Below are 12,465 nucleotides of genomic sequence, written 5' to 3'. Positions count from 1 at the left end.
CTGTACAATTACATGAAGGGAAGAATTGTTCTTTGCATGCTAACAGCATAATCTTACCACCAGGTAAAATCCAGCAGAATTTGCAAATTCAGCCTTGTCTTAGTTAACATTTTAAGTTTTGCTGCGACTTTCCTGCACTGCAAGGCTTACTAAGCTTTGAGGGCAGGTAAGCCCCACGCAAAAGGGCATGGCTTATGTTTCTGTGTTCCAGCAGTACAAATATTGGGCAAGTTAACATCAAGGGCTTGCTCTGACGAAGCAAGCACCCAGCAAACCTCCTCTTGTTGCTGTGAACAGTGAACCCTCCTCAAGGAGGCCATCTATTCATAACCAAAAGCTGCACTTCAAACTCACGAGTTAGTATGATTACAGCCTTCCTTAAGAGTTATTCCTCTAGAAACAACTTTGGCAGCAAAAGAAAGCAAACCACTTGAAATTCTCATCCTTTAATGAATGGTCAGTGATAACTTTGAGCTGGTTCTGTAGAATACAATTAAACAATATACTTAAAGGTTTCTTGGGGGGGAAACAAAAAACCCAGACTCCCTCTTAGGTATCTTTCCGTTCATTGACATTCCATTATTGACTTCAGCTCCCACAGTGTTCCTTTTCACGGCAGATCCATGTCTGAGGTGTAAGAAAACTGAAAATTCCCTTGATGCACCCAGTGACATGTTATTTTTGTTCTAAAAATAACAAAAAAATAATAATATATGGATAAACCAAACTGCTTCCCAGGCACCACTTCAAGAAGAAAGGTTGAATGTCACTGTGGGAGTCTTAATACACTTTTTTTTTTGTCTTTGCGGATTTCTCCTTCCTCTGCCGCAATCATACGGCGTAAAGTTCATAAATCTTCTTTACACAGTACACCAGGGCAGCGAGTGCTATCGTGTTATGCAGTCTCTTTCTGTGCAGGTCGTCCTTCCTCACCAGAACCACGGGAGTGGAGGAGGTGAGTGTATGCAGGGGCAGGCGAGAGAGTTTATAGGCATTATACTCCACTTGGTACTTGCAGCAGGGGTCGAATTGCCAGGAGATCCCATAGAGGGTGCAGCAGGCTATGCTGAGGACGCCAGCAGGCAAAGAAATGTAATGGGAATAATCTACGGGAACAGCCAGGGGGGTGAAGAGGCAGGCTGTGCCCGCCAGCACGGCCGTCTTGTGCAGGCAGTTCCCAACAGTGATCCAGCGGGCCGTCTCGTCCCCAATGCGCGTGGGCTCAATCACAATGTATTTGTACTGAGCCTCTAAGGCCTGTTCCAGCTCGTATTCAAACTGGTCCTGAGCATTCTCGCCGTTGTAGATTTCGTGAACAATGTAACAGTCCGTGGCAGACAAGGTGACCCTGTCGGAAGAAAAGGCAAGTGAGTTACTTGAGGGTTGTGAACTGGCCTTGCTCCCTGCCCTCCCCCCTTCAGTACAACCTATAAGCTTGCCTAGGGGCTGTAGCCAAATTAAGAATTCTAGGCAAGCAAGCCTGGCAGTCAAAGGAAGGATGACTGATCCTCTTCTGCATGGTTTCTGTACTAACTGCAGAGGATGAAAAGGCTCTACAACCAGCATTGGGGGGGGGGGGGACACACACGATCCACAGTGGTCCAGCAGACCCCCCTTCATAGAAACTACACACACTCACTTTTTTTTGCTAGCCTAGTAGCAGTTCAGGTCTTATTTACTTGGTGGTCATAAACCTGTTGTTCTGCACTTCTTATTTTACTGTTATAGTGCACTGAGGACATCAACATCTTGTGCTACGAATTTAAGGACACCCATACAAAATTTGTTTTGAGTCACAGTATTCCTAGCCTTGTTGCAACATGAACTCAGGCATTAGAGGGCCAGGTAACGTGAGCTCATGAAAATTATCAACTGATTTGGGAGACTCGTCATAGTACATGGTACAGAAACCTGTTATGATGGGAAGACTTGTCCAAAAATCCCTTTGGTAACTAAGCCTTCACAGCAGGCACTAGCCACATGTTTTCAAACTTTATTCCTTAATCACATGGGCTAGATAGGAACTTCTGCACCAAATGCTTCAAAAATGATGGCAGGTCACCATATCAGGGTGTGGCTGAGCTCCTTTCCAGAGAATTTTCCATATTGAGTTCCTGAGATGCCCTTGATGAAGGGCAGTTTAGAAATCTCTCACAAAATTTTGGTGTTGCTTTTGGTGATGATAAAGATCTAGGGATTGCTACTGGACACAATCTACACAAAACAACTTTTAAACCCTCAAGTAGTGACAACCAGATCTTGACTTTCACTGTCTTTCCCTCCCTTAGACATCAGCTTCATCCTTTTATCTCTTTTCCTCAAAACTGACCACGTTTTCCAGTGATATAAAGCAGTGTGTGTGTTATCAGTATACCTGGCCAAAGTCTGAAGGTGGCCGCTGACATTAAGAATTAACATCACAGGACTGTTCCTGCAAGCAAGGTGTACCTACTTTTTCAGAGGTCAGTTTCTGAAGGCAAAAAGCTTTCCTGAGGAAGGATTCCAAAACACCAACCTGGAGAGTGGGACCATTTAGCTACATGGAGCTTGGAAATTAACCAATCCACACTCACACTCGAAATTAATGGGCCTGGGAGGGGAAACAGATCCTACCTCTTTCAAGTTTAGAAATTCAGAACATTTTCTGAACCAGCAGTACTTTGCAGTTTTGCTTATGGATCCTTCACGGGTCTGTGACTAGAGGAAGACAAATAAATGAAGGGGAGATCCTCTTTGGTTCACTCCCAACACACAAAACAGTGCTACCAACGCCACATTGCACCACATTCCCTGCTCCCTTTTCAGTGTTCTACTATGAACGGTTTGCTGTTTTATTCTACTTGTCTCACTGTCAGTGGGTGGCCACTGCCAGCTCTCCTGCAGGTCCTGTTGAATTGAACTAGTGTAATGACTTGAACATACATATATTTTGCATTAGGAAAGTGATTCCTCACATCAAGATCCCAAGATCTGATCTGCCAGGAGTTTGGAATAGGTGGATCTCCAGTTGAGTCAGGGCTCAGCTAGGTAAAGCCCCTCATTCCAGCTCAGTCAGAGATGCACCAGTCTATCCTCCAACCCAGCTCAGCTGGAACTTGTCTCAAAAAAGGAGCATTCAGGCAGATTTACCTCTATTCCAGATTCTGTTCAGCTTGGTCACATTACCTAGCAACCCAGCACAAATTACACTGATGAAAACAGGGGTTTAAGTCAAACACCATTTCTAAATTCTTCCTTTCCCTCTGCTAGGCTCAGCCCCACCCCTGAACAGTTTGCAACAGGGGTCAGTTACACCAGCATAATTTACCCTTGCATAAATGACACTGGACTCCTATGGTTAGATTGTTCTGCCCCAGATGTACAAGGCTACGGCTCCTCCCCCTTCAAGATACATGGTAAGGAGATCCAGTCATTTCCCTGTTGTTGCTCCCAGGTGTTTCAAAGGAAGAGCCACAATTGATACACCTTGATGGCCTCCCTAATGTGTATTTGCAAAACCAGTTCCCAATCACAATATGCAAGGTCCAACGCAAATGTAAAAGCGGAACTCCAGAAACACAAGCAGCAAGAGAGGCAACGTTAAGAAGTCATCAACCAGAACAGGACACACTGCTGTATTCATTAGCAGACTACGAGCAAGGATTAAGAAAGTGGATGCTACTGAAAGCATGTCTGAGAACATCAGCAGGGCAGATCAATACACACTAAATCAAAAAGTGCTTGTTGGGGGGGGTGCTATTGAAATAGTTTCCACATTCCTTCCTGGGAAGCCAAGAAAAGCCCACTGCAAAATGGCTATCAAGTCAATTTGGACAAAACATTTCAAGCTGCTTTGAAATTTTAAAACTTTTGATGCTGCGGTGAGGTACACCATGCAAAACAAGATTCAAGGAGCAATCTTGTTTACTTGACTTGGATGGGGGTAGACTCTTTTAAAAGGTACCTCAGTTTTGAAGACCAGGAATATGACTGCCACATCCCCATCTCCTCTTTAGGATTTATTCTGAACAAAAAGCCAGTAAATAGCAATCTCTTGAAGAGGGACTTTACTCTCCTCTTTCTATAACAAGCAGGGATTGAAGCACCCTGCTAATATTGTGCTTGAGACGCAGATCAACTTAGCCCATTTTAAAGCCACCACGGCAGGGGAAAGCTTTTTCCAGACCACAAAGCCAAAGGACACCTTTGTTCAAAATGGGATGGAACAAAGCTTTGGAGCAGCTGTGTACTCTACACATTCTGTTTCTAGACCCTCTCATCCAAAACAAAGGGAAGCTTTGTATGGTGTGGAGTTTGTTTAGCGTCTGCCTGGAATAACGTTCCCACCGATGACACTGGGAGGGGGTGCAAATTTTAGCACTGTTGCAAAAAAGCTCAGCACACCCAATTCTCTCTCTAAATCAGAGCAAGGATTAGAATCTCGAGAAGCGTGTAGAGAAATCCATAGAGGCTATCCATCATGTGACAGCCTCATTAGGAATTCCTTTTAAAACAACAGCACCGCATTCACCAGTTGCGAAAACCCATGGGCTTCAATACATTGAAGATGAAAGTCTGTACACTTGTCACCCAAGAACCCCGAGATTAAGTCTGAACCATGCATATAAAGTACAGCGCAAATAAACCTACAGCTGGGACAGGATTGCCTCTTCATACATTTGAGACAGCCCAGCAGGGGGTCGGGGGGGGGGCAGAGGCAGGAGAGGGAGGATCTAGCAATAGCAAAAATGTATGTTTCAAGACTGCAAGCTTTAGTGTATACACACCCACAGCGGGAGAAATTCCTGCATTCAGCTGCATAGGAATTTGAAAACCTCACATTCACACGCATACATAGTACTGCTGCAAGCTGTAATTGGTTGATCACTCAACTAATCCTTTAGTTAATTGGTGGGGGGCAAATTTTAATCCACTGCAATGCAAGCTAAAGGCACATGTTTGTTCTCTGATGTCATTTTCGTGCCTTCCTGTAATAGGCAATGAACGGAAATACTAATATGACCTTCCGTCCCAACAATGAGCAGCAGTTTTTAAACTACTGCTTTACACTTTTACACCTTCTGTGTCACAAAAGGCACATATATGAGGTACCTGTAACATCCCCATTTAATAATCAACTGGTGATTTGCACAGCAGACCAACTAAACAATCAGTTGACAATCCACATTCTATCTCACCTTTCCATCAAATATGCTCAAAGCAGCTTACAATATAAAGTTGAAACGCAGGTCATAAAAATAATAAAAAGTTGTGCCAATGAAAACCAGCAGCCTGTTAAAAAAAGGCAGGTCATAATTCAATTAAAAGCCAAAGTAAAAATACAGTTTTAACCCAGCACCTAAATGATAGAAGCCTAGGTTCAAGAGATGCCTTGGAAGGGAATACCAAAACCAAAGTACTACCATAAACATTGTAGAGTGCAAGCATTTCTGAATGCCTTTTGGACAATTTTTTATATCAAATTCTCTCCGTGTCAGTTATTAAGAAATGAAATAAAATGTTATTTAAATCAAACGAGGACAAAGAAGTGGTTCTTGGAAGGAGAGGAATTCTTGCACTGCCGACTGGCAAAGTTTATGTCACATAGTGTGTCAAGTATAGAAGGGTACATCCGAATAATTGCATGAGCTTTCAAATGCCATTAAATACCAAGAGCTGCACACCGTAGGGGTCTTGGATCACTTTGTCCCAAGTCTAATCGCTAGGGTCAGCACTTTCTGGCACAGCCGAAGACAAGCATGTGTTATGTGTATCAAACTCTTTCAATGCTAACCATGGTTAAAGAATTCAGTATCACCAAGGCTGTACATGGTTTGACAAGATTGCTGGGGAAACCTCAGAGCTGCAACAACAGGGCAGTAACTGGAGATCAGAGCTGAATGGAGAGGATGACCACCCCAGAACACCTAACCACACACACTGTAGTGTATGCAAAGCCATGCTCAAGAGAGCGTTGAAGAGGGGCGCATGAAACAAAAGAAAGGACAGCAACGCATGTGAAGTGGCCCAGCAGATTTTCACTCAAAATGGAAAAGCCAAAACTTCAGAGCTGAATAAAAGTAGGTTGTCCACTGTGTTTGCTCAACTTGAAGAGTCACACAGCTGAATGTGTGCCTAGTGTTTCACACAAGAAAACAGTCACAGGATCATATAATCACAGTAAATTGCTAGTTTCTCTAAATGTTTATTGTACTTCTGCAAACCTCAAGGTTCCTCCGAGCTTGCTGACACCTCCCTCTGCCTTGTGGATGGTACCGCTCTGGCTATATATGCGACGGCACTCTCACTGCCTGAATATCTGAAACAGATGGAACAAGTGGAGGTTGCAACAAAATGCTGCAGTGGAGTATTCCTCCATCCTATTCTTCCCACCCAGTTTTCACCTCCACCCCTCCGATATTAATCAGTGCTCTGTGGCCACTGCACATGTCCAGTCCTCACGGGACCCACCTTGCAGACTCCCCACTCTTGTCTTTACGGTTTTTTAAAACAGTATCAGCCATCTCAGGCCCAGCGTTAGAAACTCACTGATACACAAGCTAATTGCCAAATAGCACCTTAAACCTAGGTTATGGTGTCACAATGGAGTGTCTAGGTGCCCTTTTTTGCAATGGGATTAATTATTGTTATTAATTTCATTTCTATACCACTTTATATTTAAAATTTTAAAAAATGTCAAAGCAGTTTACAACACATTAAAACATCAAATAAAACAATCAAGAACATAACAAATTCAAGCTTCAAGGAAAATATTCCAGATCCTTCTCTTAAGTGAATTTGGCGTTCCCCATATTTACCTATGTAATTTGTAGAGCTGCCTCATAGCAGAAGTACTTTAGGAAGCCAGTATGGTGCAGTGGTTAGTGTGTCGGACCTAAAACCTAGGAGATCAGGGTTCAAATCCCCACTTGGCCATGATGCTCCCTGAGTGAGCTTGGGCCAGTCACAGCCTCCTAACCTTCCTCATGGGGTGGTTGTAGGGATTAACTGAGAAGGGAGGTAAAACATGTACTCCTTTCAGAAAAAAGTGGGAGATAAATGCAATAAGCAAGCTCTTCTCCTCACCTGCTTAAGAAAGCTGGAGGGACCAGCCAGACAGAGATGTCAGTCGCCAACAGCCAAAGTTCTCCACGTGGTCGCAACTGGACCCCGCATAATGCGCCTGATGAATTTTGAACAGTGCTCAGTCTGTACAATCACCAAGGGAGAACCTGCTGGTGTTGCAGCTACTTGGAGGTGCCTGGCCAGTGGCATGTCCCATGTTTGTGGAATACCCCCTAATGAGGCACATCTGTCTCCCTCACTATTAAATTTTAAGAGAAATTTCAAAACATTATTTAGTCAGGCCTTTGATGACTGAAAGTCATGTCCCTGGCAATCCTGAAATTATTAGTTTGAGAGCAGACAATTGCTTTTAGGCATTTTAAACTGGTTTTCAGAAGGTTGTTCCAAACTGTTTCTACAAGTTTTATTTGTATTTAGTATTGATATGTTTGCTGTCATGTGTTCCTTTGGGGGAAGTTGCATTGTATAAATCTAATAAATGGCTGCCAATACCTCCATCTTGTGTGTGAATGATGCCATTTTGGTTTCATAAGGATCATTGCTCGGAGAACTAAGTTCACTATTAGTACACAAGCTTAAAAATACATGCTTATAAGCACTTTTGAACATTCCAAGTACTTCCAAGACTGGTCATTTTTTATTCCATCCCTGGCATGGAATTCCCACCCCAAACAAATGTGGTGCCTCCACTCTCCTCTGCAAAACCCATATCTTCTGCATAGTATTTGGATTACTCCCTTAATCCTCATTCCTAACTATAACAAAGGTTTAAGACATTCAACTGCATTTGCCAACATTCCTCCCTCCTTCCTCTTTGACTGTAGGTATCTGTCCCAAATCCTCTTTGACTGTAGGTATCTGTCCCAAATGCACTTACATATTTTGGCTGAATACTGTACCAGATATGCCGATGACGCTACGTAATCCAAAGGTGGGGAACCTCAGGCCCCTGTATTGGTTCTTCCAGGCTGCGTCCCCTCCCTAGCCTTGCTCAACACTTTCTTGAATGCTCCTGCTTGGCTGGAATGCGCCCTTGAACTGTGCTAATGCCCTTGCTTCCCTGAATGGAGAGGGGAAGTGTATGTAGAAACCTGACTGGAATGAAGCCTGCTATACAATGGAGAAAGTTCCATCCATCCTCAGCCTCTTCCTGTGGCATGTGATCCCTGGAAAGGTGCCCACTGAGGGAATGTGGACCAATGCCTGATTTAAAGAAACCATTACTACTCTAACTGATGTAGTCTATTATCCCCAGATCATGGTGAGGGATGAGATGGAGAAACAGCAGGTGGTTGAAGTTGTCAGTGGTTACCTGCCCCTAACGAGCAATCAGTTGTAAACAAAGTCAGACCGTTTATCAATCTAGTTCAGTACTGTCTAACTGGCAGCATCTCTCCAGGATTACAGACAAGAGACTTCCCCAACTCGTACCTGGAGATGCTGGGTATTGATTCTGGGAACTTCTGCATGTGCAGTAAGTGCTCTACTACCCCTGTAAAGCTGGGAAGGGGAGAAGCCCTAAAAAGCTGACAGCGTGATGTAGCTAAAAAGTAGGCCCCATGCCTTCCTTAGTATTTCAACCACAGTCAAACATCATAATATAAGAGGGAGCCTGTCAAAGAGCAGCATCTGAACACACAATTTACTGGAATTCTAACTCAAAGAGATGCTTCTGACTGGTTTGAGGTATCTGCTATATTATTAAATTTGACCATATTCCATCATGCCAGACAATATTTTATTCATTAGTTATTAACCCTCTCATGTCAACAAGACTCCCTTTTAAGCTAACTACCTAGCATCAAAATAGCCTGAAAGCATATTTTTTTAAAAAGCTCATTGATGGGAAATCAAAGAAGCAGGAAGCAGGTATAACCTACTGACAAATGAAGGGAAATACATCTACCATGAAAGCTGCACGAATTCTGTGGTTACTTGATGAACACTAGATCTGTTCTGCATCCAAAACACATTCCTGGCAGCCAAAGTCACACAGATGTTACTCAGAAGGGGACACTGAAAAAAGACGGGCAGAAAACAGACATATACATTTCCAGCTTCTCAATGGAGAGAAGGGTAGAAGCCATAATACAAGGGGGTTAATAATTATTTCAGCCAGAAACAAAGAACTGGAACGTTTCTTGAGTCAGCTGCATGTAAACAGGGGTTAAAACTACACCCATCATCCCTACCATGGGTTGCATCAAAGTAAGTAATAGTTAGCTATGACCATTTTAAAATGGGTCTACTCTGGGTATGATCTACTTGTTTACAAAAAGAGGAATATTACTCAACTCCTGTTATAAGCCACATTACCAACTAGCATACACTGTTTTCCAATTACCTATGGCAGACATAACACTTAGCTATGGTTGGTTTCTGCTGGGATTTGCTGACTTCACTCGAGAACTCAGTCATACAATGATGCTGGTTGGGCTAAACCCAGTCTCTGGAGAGCAGGTATAGGTGCCAATAAGCCCAGCTTCTAATCCTCCAAGCAAAGGCAGAAAGAACCTGCTTTTACCAGTTTGTCACTGCAGATTAAAACTTAACCTTGGTTAGCGCAATCCCAAGATTTGCTATTCAAACCATAGTTTCACACACTTGTTTGCAGCCAATCCATAACCATTGTTTAAGTCAGCATTCCCCAACTTGATTCCTTCCAGATGTTTTGGACTACATCAGCTTCCCAAGCAACAGACTCTCAGAAAAACACTTCTGCAGACTTCACATGCAACACAGAGCATTTCTTTACCCCAGTTGCCTCTAACTGCCTTAAACATGATTGGTCCAGGTTCTAACCGCTCTAGCATATTCACAAACACTCCGCTCAATATGGATAACTTTCTTATTACATTGACTTAGAAGTCTTAAACTCTTTTTCAACTGAAGAGCTCATTTCATCTATTCCTTATTGGCTTCAACCGTTTTAACATAAAGCTGAAAGTATTTATCTTTTCATTCATACTTCAGAAGAATCATGCCTTTCTCCACTGTAGTCTGCCTTCATGGGAGAGAATGCAACAAGCAACAACTGAAGTTAGGGAAGTTTGCTGAAACCATTGAAACCGGGATGCAAAATTATAATTAGGAGTTACACAGCAATAGTTTCAACTGAGAGTTGAAAATACCGATCTTTTAGAAGCTTACCCTTAAAAGTGAAACTATTTACAACAAAAGACTGAACTTCAAAACTAAAAATACAATATGTTAAAACTTTTGGGGTTAATTTGAGCAATGGGAGAAACCCCACAAGAAAACTATGTAAATATTCTTTGTTTCACCTCCTACCATTATCTACATAGAAGTAAAGTGAGAGCTGATGGCCAAAGGGGGTGAAACTGCCACAGCCAGGAGCCACCAGCTTAATTCCACCCCACCAGCTCCCTAACCTTCCGAATCCATAACAATGCAACACTTAAAAACATAAATCACTCAACCAACAGGAACAGCTGTCCACCAAGAGGTCACTCTCAGAGGACTTTGGGGGAGCGTTTGCGGCCTTCAAAAATAGATTTTAAGAGTATCCAAGAATATTCTTAGTCTAAGCAGAAGCTACTCTTATCACCTCCGGGTCTAACATCTGGGATGGGTGAAACACGCCCGGAGTTAAGTTAAGGGACTTTGTGTACTGACCTTCCCTTGTCACAGGCCTGATGCCCCTCCCTCTGTAAGTTGCGGTGAGGGGATACCTACTTTTCCCACAGCCTGATGGAGCCACGACCTTTCCCTTTCCCCCACCCCGAACCCAGACCTTGTGAGGCAACTGGATTCCTCCCCGCTGACAGAAGCTTCACACGTTGATGCCTCCAGCGCCCCCCCCCCATATCACACACACACACATTCGTTTGACCTCTCTTTCGGCAGCACCTCCTCCAGGAGCCCTGCAACCCCTAATCCACCCCGTGCCCACCCTCTCGCCCCACTCCCTGCGCCCCCATTCTTCCCTTTCCCCCAAGGATGAACTCCTGCAGCCCCCAACTCCTCCCGCCCCTGGCTTCTCCCGAGGATGCCCCCCTCGCCCTACTTATTCCAAGGCCTTGTGCCGCACAGGCCGATGCCTCGTTTCCCCTCCCTCGCCTCTGCCACCCCTCTAGCCCCCCCAACCCCGGAGCGACCCCTCCTGCCTCCTAAACCCAATGACCTCGGCACCCCCCGCTTCTTCGGGCAATCCTTCAGCAGCCCTCTTCCTTCCCAGCCGGCCATCCCCAACGCCAACCCGCACCCTCCTTCCCGGCTCCCCCGTCCCACAGAGGCGCCCCGGAAGCTGCCTTCGCCGCCGTGGGCGAGTCTCGAGGCCTGGCCCCCGCTTCGTCCCCCGCAAGGCCGAGAGAAGGCCTCAGAGAAGCTGAGGGGCCTAAGGGGGCGTGAGGGGAGGAGAAGCAGCTTTCGGCTCCCCCAGGCCCAGGGCGTGAAGGCCGGGAGCCGGGGCGGGGAGGAGGCCGCCCCAGCCGGGCCTCCGCCGCTCACCTCTCCCTCGCGCCGGCGCCGCCTCCGCTGGAGCTGCCGGGGCCCGCGCGCCTCCTTCCCCATGCCGCCATCTTGGAGAGACTCGCTTCGGAAATGTCTCCGCCAAAAGTGAAGGCGGGGGCGGGGGAGGGAAGGGCGCGCGCCGTGAGGCGAAGGGGGGAGGGAGGGGGAAAGGGTCCCGAGGCCTGCCGGGAAACGTAGTCCTCTTTAGTGCGGCGGCGGGGTGGAGAGGTGAGCTTGCTCCCATTCGGAGGGGAGAGGCGGGGCAGGGAAAGGGAGGATTAAAAAAAAAAAAGCGGGAAAGGTTCCCGCTCCGCGCTCGAACCACAAGCCCCAGAGTGCTTCGCGCGGCGGCGTTTAGCGGGAGAGGTCGGACTCCCCATCCAGCGCGGCTACACATGGGAAATGTAGTCACGATGTGAACGAGCTGGGAGGGAGCTTTTAGGAAAGGGGGAGGGGAGAGGAACTACAGTTCCCAGGAAGCCGCGGGGCGCGAGAGCCATGCGGTCGCCTCTCGCAAAGCCACGTGGGGCTGAGGGAGAACGTTTACCAACACAGGAGAGCAGGGAGGGAGGAGGCTCCTGAGCGTGCTCCGCCCCCTGTTATGAACACGGCCAATCACAGCCGGCGCCTTTCAGAACGCTCGTGTCCTGCAGCTGCGCCAAGAAGCCTTCTTTTTGCAAGGAGTTTATTTCAAAGCAGCTGCCACTTATTGTACATAGGATTTACATTCAAGGAACTGCTTAGTTTACGGCCTTGCTGTCCCGATCCCATTGCGTTTAATGCAGCCATTTCTGTTTATTTTTTTAGAGGAGTTTTACATCCTGGGATTACAGCGTTCCATAGTTAAGGTCATTTGGGTCACACAGAGGAACACATTTATTTGTTGATTGCAGTTATATTCCACCTTTTCCTCCAAGCAGCAGAAAA

At 45.7% G+C, this 12,465-nt stretch overlaps 1 protein-coding gene across 2 annotated transcripts; it reads right to left on the bottom strand.

Moving 5' to 3' along the window:
* Positions 1 to 430: 430 nt before the first annotated feature.
* On the bottom strand, positions 431 to 11,687 carry TMEM11 (transmembrane protein 11). 2 transcript variants are annotated; one of them, XM_081889409.1, is made up of 3 exons: positions 11,536 to 11,662; positions 8,972 to 9,081; positions 431 to 1,348 (listed from the first exon to the last, which is right to left on the bottom strand). In XM_081889409.1, exons 1-3 carry the CDS (start codon positions 11,596 to 11,598, stop codon positions 832 to 834), a joined length of 690 nt encoding a protein of 229 aa, XP_081745535.1. In that variant the 5' UTR covers positions 11,599 to 11,662; the 3' UTR covers positions 431 to 831. The 2 variants fall into 2 exon arrangements, with proteins under 2 accessions (XP_081745535.1, XP_081745534.1); XM_081889408.1 differs by lacking the exon at positions 8,972 to 9,081 and having other exon boundaries at positions 11,536 to 11,687.
* Positions 11,688 to 12,465: the final 778 nt, after the last annotated feature.

Source organism: Podarcis melisellensis, assembly GCF_964234715.1.
Source record: "Podarcis melisellensis genome assembly, chromosome: 14".
In the NCBI taxonomy this organism is placed as follows: domain Eukaryota; kingdom Metazoa; phylum Chordata; class Lepidosauria; order Squamata; family Lacertidae; genus Podarcis; species Podarcis melisellensis.
The sequence above is the reverse complement of the archived record's forward strand: the minus strand, read 5'-3'. Positions and strand labels throughout refer to the sequence as shown.

What these genes read in the sequence shown, in the direction of transcription:
- TMEM11 (XM_081889409.1), bottom strand. Translation starts at nt 11,598, where the DNA reads ATGGGGAAGGAGGCGCGCGGGCCCCGGCAGCTCCAGCGGAGGCGGCGC. An exon ending in GGCGCCGGCGCGAGGGAGAG is followed by an intron (nt 9,082 to 11,535) that starts GTGAGCGGCGGA and finishes GTCTTTTTTCAG; the next exon opens with TGTCCCCTTCTGAGTAACAT. An exon ending in GAATTCGTGCAGCTTTCATG is followed by an intron (nt 1,349 to 8,971) that starts GTAGATGTATTT and finishes TTCTTCCGACAG; the next exon opens with GGTCACCTTGTCTGCCACGG.